Source organism: Phalaenopsis equestris, unplaced genomic scaffold (assembly GCF_001263595.1).
Source record: "Phalaenopsis equestris unplaced genomic scaffold, ASM126359v1 Scaffold220201, whole genome shotgun sequence".
Lineage (NCBI taxonomy): Eukaryota > Viridiplantae > Streptophyta > Magnoliopsida > Asparagales > Orchidaceae > Phalaenopsis > Phalaenopsis equestris.
In genome coordinates this window covers 3,227-11,357 of record NW_018238503.1, presented here as the reverse complement: position 1 = coordinate 11,357, position 8,131 = coordinate 3,227, and the positions used below count along the sequence as shown (strand labels likewise).

The following is an 8,131-nucleotide window of genomic DNA, read 5'->3' as shown; positions in this document are numbered from 1 at the left end:
TCTCGAATCACAAGCAAAATTTAAAATAACTTGGATTTAAGCATTTTGTATGAACGTCCCAGTGTGAATGTTCTAACTTGATTATTTCTTATTTAAAATTTGTAATTCAAACTTTAACAAGCCTGACTAATCAACAAGAGTTTGTTCGTGTTAATAAGCAAGCTATTGAATTCATTTCAAATCCCACTTGATTCTTATTTGCATTCTTGCAACACATCTCAATAACTATTCATTTTATTTTTTCAATTTAATGTTCCAATTTTATTTAATTTATTGCATTAGTATGTCAAAAAGTTCACTTAGATTATTCTATTTAAGCACTAATAAGTCCACCTTTTTTTGCTGACCTCCAAAAAAAAATCATGCATACCCCACAAAGGGGAGTTCTACAGAGAATTAAGTCTACCCATCACACAAAAAAAAGTTATTACATGCATACGAGACACCAAATTCAGGATCTTCTACAACCACCATGCCAAGAAAGGTGCACATGAGTCTTTATGCATCTGCATGAAAGACTACTAGCATATATTCCCACTAAGTCAAATATAATGCATAAAAATACTTATATTTTTGCAATAGCCGACTTATTTTTTTGAATTATTTCTACGTACAAAATCGACAATGCAGAGGCAACGAAGTCAGCGAAGTCAAATGCAACAACTGGCTCAATAGAGTGAATGACTAAAAGTGATGAGAGAAGAAGCATACACGAACAGTCGCATGTTGCCTACAACAACTCAAAACTGAGGGTGAACGAGAACATTAGAGATTGAAAGAGGACAGAGGATCTATGCATTAAATTAGATTTTATTAGGTTTTATTTCTTTTAATAGCATGAGGACCATAGGCCCTCACGTCCATCCAATCATTAAAACAATACTTAACAACACCACTAGCCTTGGCCTTATTGAATTGGCACAAGAAATTATAATTCATGTCGATGGCTCAAGCATCAGCATTGGCATTACATTATGAAAAAGAGTAGGTTAATTGCTTAATACAGTCAAAAACTCGATAAAAAAAATGCATCGACAATCCAACTACGCTCAAGAAATGCTCACTAGTACAGAAGGCTTTACCAAATAGATACAATAACTAATCAAAAAAGGCTTTAGTAGAAGGTTCATTAACTGATAGACAGCCAATACAAACAGCAGAGCAACAATGATTTCCAAACCATATGTAACCAACAGGCCAATAACAAGGCATTTGACAGCTCTTCTCAAAATTTAATAAAATCACCAAAATATATCATGCCTCATGAATTAATGTTATTCAGTGCTCCAATTCCATCTCAAATAGAGTAGCTCAATATAAAAAACAACTAAGACTATGAAACTGTTAAGATCAGTGTTGAGTACAACTTATTTGATGGAATAGTCTTCAAGAAGGGATGCATAATGATTACCATGAATTCCAATATCAAGGTAGACCTACTCAAAGAGAATCACACAAAAAACATAGGCACTCAAAGCGATAGTCGAAAAACACTGCCACACCTAGAATCACACAAAAAACATAGGCACTCAAAGCGATATTCGAAAAACACTGCCACACCACCATATAACCTTCAAAAAAATGGATCAAGGTTGTCCAAACATGTTCCATCTACCAAGCAACCACATACCACTCCTCAGCTCTAACAAGCCTGCTACAATAGTTAATCAATTTCAATTGCAACATTAAAAAATTTCGCAATGGATTTTAAATTTCATTACCAAACTACAAAGTCGCAAGGTAATACAGCAATCTTGGTCGCGGAGGGCAAGCTAACAAAAAACATATATGTATATTTCACTCCCCACAAAGACATGGTATAGCCTCAAGATCATTGCAATACTAATGTGTCAGCAACATGGCATCACCAAGACCATAATTTTGGATTGTGACCATATTCATAAGCGCCTTGTGGAAGGTACTATTCAAAGCATTCAACACAAAACTCTATCATAATACCACCAACATATAGAGGTGACAAATCAAGAGTTGGAGCAATATTAATGAAGCTTAGTTAAGGACAAGCAACCAAAAGGATCACTTAGCTACCCTATGTGAAACTCTCTTATAACATTGCTTCCACTCCATCAAAACGTCACCTTTTCAAGCTCTCTTTGGTACACTCCACTCCCACATCACCTATATATCAGCTATGATTCAACAATTGACAAGGAGAACAAGTTGTTATTTATCGAGAAGCAGCATGGTTAAACCACAAGTATAACCTCCTTCAAGCACAATAATGAAAGCAGCATCGAGCAGACAAATGACAGCACAGCATCAAATACAATGTTATGATTTGGTTCTCATCAAACTACAACCATAGCAATCTTTTTGTTCACCAACAGGCTTACTCTAACTTTTACAATGTTTCTATGCTCCATAAAAGGTGTTTGAAAGAGCAATCAAGAGGTAATAGTATCTACTGCCTCTAGGATCCATCGTGTATTCCATGTCAATATTGATGATTTGCTTCTCATCAAACTACAACCATAGTGATCCTTTTGTTCACCAACAGCCTTACTCTAAGTTTTACAATGTTTCTACGGTCCATAAAAAGTGTTTGAATGAGTCAATCAAGAGGTCACACTATCTTCTTCCTTTAGGATCCATCTTGTATTCCATAATTTCCAGCTCAAACCATACCATCTGAACACAACACTTCACTCATCTCAACTTCCAAAGCAACAATTGTGCAATCAACTCTTTGTCCAACCAACAGCAATGCTAAAGTACCATTGAGATCAAACTTATAGCCCAATAGGAATGGTTGTGACAAAACGACTCAACATGTCTGGCTGAGCTCATTGCAGCTTTTCCCACACTTGAGGACAAGGTCATTTTTCAAGGGAAAGCAGGAATTGGAATGCCACCGAAAAAGTCAGACATAGGTAGCAAAATGAGGGAGTGCAACAGTAGGAAATGGGCAAATGAACAAAAAAACTACCTTGTTTGTTGTAGGAGTTCTACGCAGAGAAAAGGTTGGGTAAAATGGGTAGACAATTATGTAGCAGAACTCTAGTTATCCCTTCATTGCAACTAGGAATAGCAACGAGAAGATAAATGATATGTAATGGTTTAATATAATACAAACAAACAAAAAAAAATATCTACTTAAATTGCCTAATGTTCATTCTTCCCCCCAATAGGAGTCCCAAGCAAACTTGAATTGCTTGATTGTGTATCCTCCTCCTAAGAAAATATGCACACATGAGCACAAATTCCACTCCATTTGTACTTTGAATGGTCAATCCTGTTCATCATGTCAGATAAATACATTATATTACAGTGGATGAAGGCATACATATACTAAACAATTAACATGACAACATTTAAAAAAAAAAAAACTCCAACAATCTTGTTGGAAATGTAACCCTTCTCCCAATCCTGATTATCCTCTCCCCGTTCTAATTATCAGAAGAGAAAGATTCAAGTTAGTAATAAAAATTAAACGCATTTATGCAGAAATTTTCAAAACAAAAATATGCATTTCTTGCAACATATTAACAACATCAACTAGCTCCTGCCATTCCATTCCTTCCAATACTCAATCACATTAAAAGGTGCAAGAAAGAATCCAAATAATAAACATCTGAGAAACAGAAATAGCAGCCATTATCAAGCAGTATGTAGTCATGTTGAAACTCCAAAAACATTATCAAAGTAAAAAACAAAGCATAAAATTGAAATGATTAGACAACAAAGGTGACATCTTGCAATAAATTGTTATTTTTCATAGTTTAATGTAATTTGTGCAACTTAAGCATATCACATTAATGAAGAAAAATTTTGCACAAATTAAGTTGATTATTATTGTTTGAGAGGTAGACCATATTTAGAGTTACTTGATTTAATATAGCAAGATATAAGGCATGAATGCAGCCATTCATATTAAAACAATGAAATCCTCAAAGGTCATGTAAAAAACAATGACAAAAGGTTGTACTGCCACCAAATCATGAAGTGCAATGTCAAAACCCAGCATCATCCAAAACATTTCACAAAGTAATTAAATTAGATGCAGTCACCATTCATGGTAATATAATGGATCAAACAAGAATAAAATGATTACAATTTACAAATGTATTGTTAACATCAATTTCTTTAACCATTACAGTTAAAACATGCTGCTAATAAATCCTTCAACAACAACGTAATTTATAAAGCATGCCATAAACCATATGCCAAAATAGCAATGAATATGTATATTAATAAAATTCAGAAATAAAATATTAAATAGCAAAATAACCATCAACGAAAAAAGTACAGCAAATAACATAGTAATCAATTCAATTTAGGGTATAATTGGAATAGCTGCAATGATTTGAAGAAGCAACTATGAAGTTGCTGCAGAAGAAGCTGTTGTTAAAAAAATTGCAATAATTTTGCAAGTTTATTGTAATTTAAAAAAAAAAAAATCAAACAACCTTTTCAGGCAGTCACCACACTTTAAGTGATCGGGTTGAAAAAAAACAGTTTTCTACCACCGAAATTTTTAGAAATCAACAAAAAAGCAATTCCCAAACAATATTGTGATGGCAGTCTGAAAAGCAAAGCAACCAGAAAGTTGCCCCAAGCAGAACCTTACTAATAAACTCTAGCATGCCAAAAGAATATAAAAACAGTATTCAAGCATCGGCGCATGAAAAGTTAATATTTTTCATCAACAGTGAGACAAATTACTGCATTCATCTACTAAGAATTCCAAGAGTAACAAAACAAGCAACAAAAATCATTCAGACCATAAAATTCCAAGAGTTATTATGAACAATAAACACAATCAATCAATTACCTTAGAAATAATGGTGGGTGTTCTGATACATCCCACCACCAAGTGGAAACCGATGTCCAGGAGATGACCCTGCAGGCTGCTGATGCTGACCTTGGTACATTGAAGAAGAGTATGGTCCACTCTCAGAATAACCACTTGAAGGCATACCCACAGAGCCTACCGGCAACATCCGGTACAGAGAAGAACCCATGCCCAAACCTCCGTAGCCACCGGAGCCTGAGTACTGAAATGAGGAACCATATGGACCACCACTCAAACCACTAACTCCATAGGCCCCCGCTCCAGAACCAGCCAGCGTGGAAGGCACCTGACTTCCAAGAGATGGTACTCCTGCATTTCCTAAACCAATTGATGGTTGCAAAGGGGTGTTAAGATGGTGGTGCTGTCCGAAACCTGCAGCAACACCAGGAAGCACACCATTTCCAGAGAAACCACCATATGATGGGAACCCCCCACCATGGCCACCAAACTGGTTCGACAGGGACCCAGGCAATGAGGACTGAGAGCCCATTGCCAGCCCATCACCATGGCCATCAGATCCCGTGCCTGTCATCAGTTGGCCCTGCACTCCAGAACCCGGAACAGTAGCCCCAGGCTTCCCCTTTTTCCCTTCAGTGGCCAACTTGCACTGCAACTTGTACCCATCAATAGTCTTTACTGGTTCAACAAGAGCCGCTTGAGCAGCTTCCGCAGTCTTATAGACGAACAAGGCATAACCCCTGAACTTCCCCGTAAGTTTATCAAAACCCAGCGGGCCCTCCTCTATCTCGCCATACGAGCTGAAAAGGGCATGGAGGCGATCGGAAAGCATATCAGAAGGCACATTACCAACAAAGATCTTCCGCTGGGAAACATCAGCAGCGGGAGGAGGGGGGGCTGTGGGTCCTGCAGCCGCGAGCTGGGTTACGGTCATTCGGCCATCGATCTTCTTATTGGGCTCCTTTAGGGCAAGAAGCGCACTGTCAAAATTGCGGAAGGTTATGAACCCGTAACCCTTGCTCTTTCCGGTGTTTTTGTCAGTGATGACCACGGCCTCCTCGAGTTCGCCGTACTTGGAGAAGGTTGACTGGAGCATTTCCGCGGTGATCTCCCATCCTAAGCCGCGGATGAAGAGCTTGCGCAGAGCAAGGTCTCGATTAGAGATGATGCGCACGGCGTCCAGAACGGCGGCGTCACGGCACATGGCATCGGCGACGATGTCGACAAGCTGCTCCTGGTTGAAGGATTCGATAATCTTGCGAGTGTCCTCACGGGTCAGACTAAGCGAAGGAGAGGGAGCGGGGGCACCATTATCGTCGGCCTTGCGCTTCTTCGAGGAAGGATCCATAGCGAAGCCTAAAACCCTAACCCTAATCCAAGTACAAATTCTCCAAGAGCGAAACGCTGCGGATATGAGCACGGATTTGAGGAGTGAGCACTGATACTCACGCTCGCATTTTCAATAATGTGGCTCTATGTGTTGCATCACCTAAATCTCACCGAGATTACTTAGAGTTATTTTCAAATTTTTGAAGTGGAAGTATCAAGGGAGATTACTTTAGAATTATTTTTAAATTATTGAAGTTGGAGTGTGAAGATATTTTAGGTTTATTGAAGAGAAACTTATATATTATACTTTAATAGTCCTGAAATAGCACTGTGGAGTTTGTTTAGAGGTTATTTCAAGATTATTTTAGGGTTATTGAAGTGAAATTTATAGGTTTATCTTCAATAGCCCCAAAATAATCCCGAAATAATATCTGCAATGTTATTTCGGAGTTATTGAAATGGAATATATGGGTTTCTCTTCAATAACTCCGAAATAACATCCCTAGTATGAGGTTATTAAAATGGAATATATGAGTTTTTTTTTAAAAACCCCAAAATAACTCCTTTTTTTTAAAATCCCCAAAATAACTCCAAATTAATATTCACGATGTTATTTCAAGGTTATTAAAATGAAATATATGAGTTTCTCTTCAAATACCCTAAAATAACATTTGTAGTTTCACTTCAATAACAATGAAATAACTCCGAAATAATTTTTGTGATGTTACGCACGTGACTACATATTATTGGATTCCACATCAGGGCCGCATGTGCATGTACATGGAGCAATATTTTACCTAGGTCGCTAGAATAGTCCATATAAGTTTCTTGTTATTTTGCTTTTTTAATAATTAAAATATATTTATTTAGCTTTCATTTTTTTTCATTTTCAATAATACAAATTTATTTCTTGCAATCAAAATTGTTAAAATAGGTTAACAATAGGAAACTAATTTCCAATTCGTTTAAAAAAATTATAATACATACACCAATTTTAAAGTAATTGCTTTCATCATAACAAATGTATAATAAACTTTTTAAAAAATTAAAGCATCAAAATAAACTCTGAAAGTCTGTTTAGTTCTCGATTTTAAATATGATTTATACAAGCTTTTAAGCTGCAAAAAATGCCTTTCTAAAATCCTACATATTCTTAAATATCAGTTTTCCTCTTTTTTGCTTTAAATCTGGGATTTAGTAAATCACGTTGAATGGATTTATGAGATTTAGAGAAGCTAAAGGATGCGGGGGAAGAGAGAGGAGAGGTGGGGGTGGGTGGAGGGCAAGACAAGGTTTACCTTCCTCAATGGTTTCTGATAGAAGTGGATCAGAAGGATAAAAAGGATGGGAGTTTCAAACCATAATCTTTGCCTTCCCAGATATAATTGCGACTTGTTGCATGAGTTTTTAGTCATGACTAGGACGTTGTTATCACAATTAAAAACTTCTCACCACTTCTATAACCTATACTGAGCTAAAAGGAAGAGTTGAATCCCTCAAATTCTCAGCTTGTCTGCAAGCGAGGACTAGGAAATAACTGAGTCTTCTCGACATGAACGTCCCTATGCTTCAAAGTGTACCAGTTCATAAGGGCAGGGGTTAATTGCCGTATCCCAAACTTGCGGTGGTCTATCATCAATCTGGCTTAAGGAAACAACATCAATGATGTATCAAAGGATTGAGTGAGCTCAAAAGAGTTTATCAATAAAAGGTAGGAAATCTTAATTAAAAAGAGATATACAAGTCAGAACTTCATGAATCGATCATCCTAAGCTATCATGACTTTAACTCTACATGGTCGTGAAGGTAGTCAACCCAGCCGTACCTAAGATCTCTTGTCAGCAACCCATATATTGCATCATCCAAGGAATTCTAATAGTTCTAAAGTCAAAAGAAAGAAACATCTAGTGGAATTTCAAAAGGGAGACTCACTCATGTCGAGTAAGCAGCAAAGATGCCTTCGAAACAGAGAGAAAAGAGAGGACTGATTACAAGGTCGAAACCACCTCACAAAAGACATGCACCCTTTTG

The 8,131-nt window shown here is 37.0% G+C and overlaps 1 protein-coding gene across 2 annotated transcripts; it reads right to left on the bottom strand.

Moving 5' to 3' along the window:
• Positions 1-3,234: 3,234 nt before the first annotated feature.
• On the bottom strand, positions 3,235-6,233 carry LOC110037486 (UBP1-associated protein 2C-like). Of its 2 annotated transcripts, none has more exons than XM_020742142.1 (2): positions 4,793-6,233; positions 3,235-3,253 (listed from the first exon to the last, which is right to left on the bottom strand). In XM_020742142.1, the coding sequence occupies exon 1, from the start codon at positions 6,117-6,119 to the stop codon at positions 4,794-4,796; it is 1,326 nt and encodes a 441-aa protein (XP_020597801.1). In that variant the 5' UTR covers positions 6,120-6,233; the 3' UTR covers positions 3,235-3,253; position 4,793. The 2 variants fall into 2 exon arrangements, with proteins under 2 accessions (XP_020597801.1, XP_020597800.1); XM_020742141.1 differs by lacking the exon at positions 3,235-3,253 and adding an exon at positions 3,390-3,407.
• Between the last annotated feature and the right edge of the window lie 1,898 nt (positions 6,234-8,131).

Bases quoted from the DNA above. Each gene is read 5' to 3' on its own strand.
- LOC110037486 (XM_020742142.1), bottom strand. From the start codon at position 6,119: ATGGATCCTTCCTCGAAGAAGCGCAAGGCCGACGATAATGGTGCCCCC.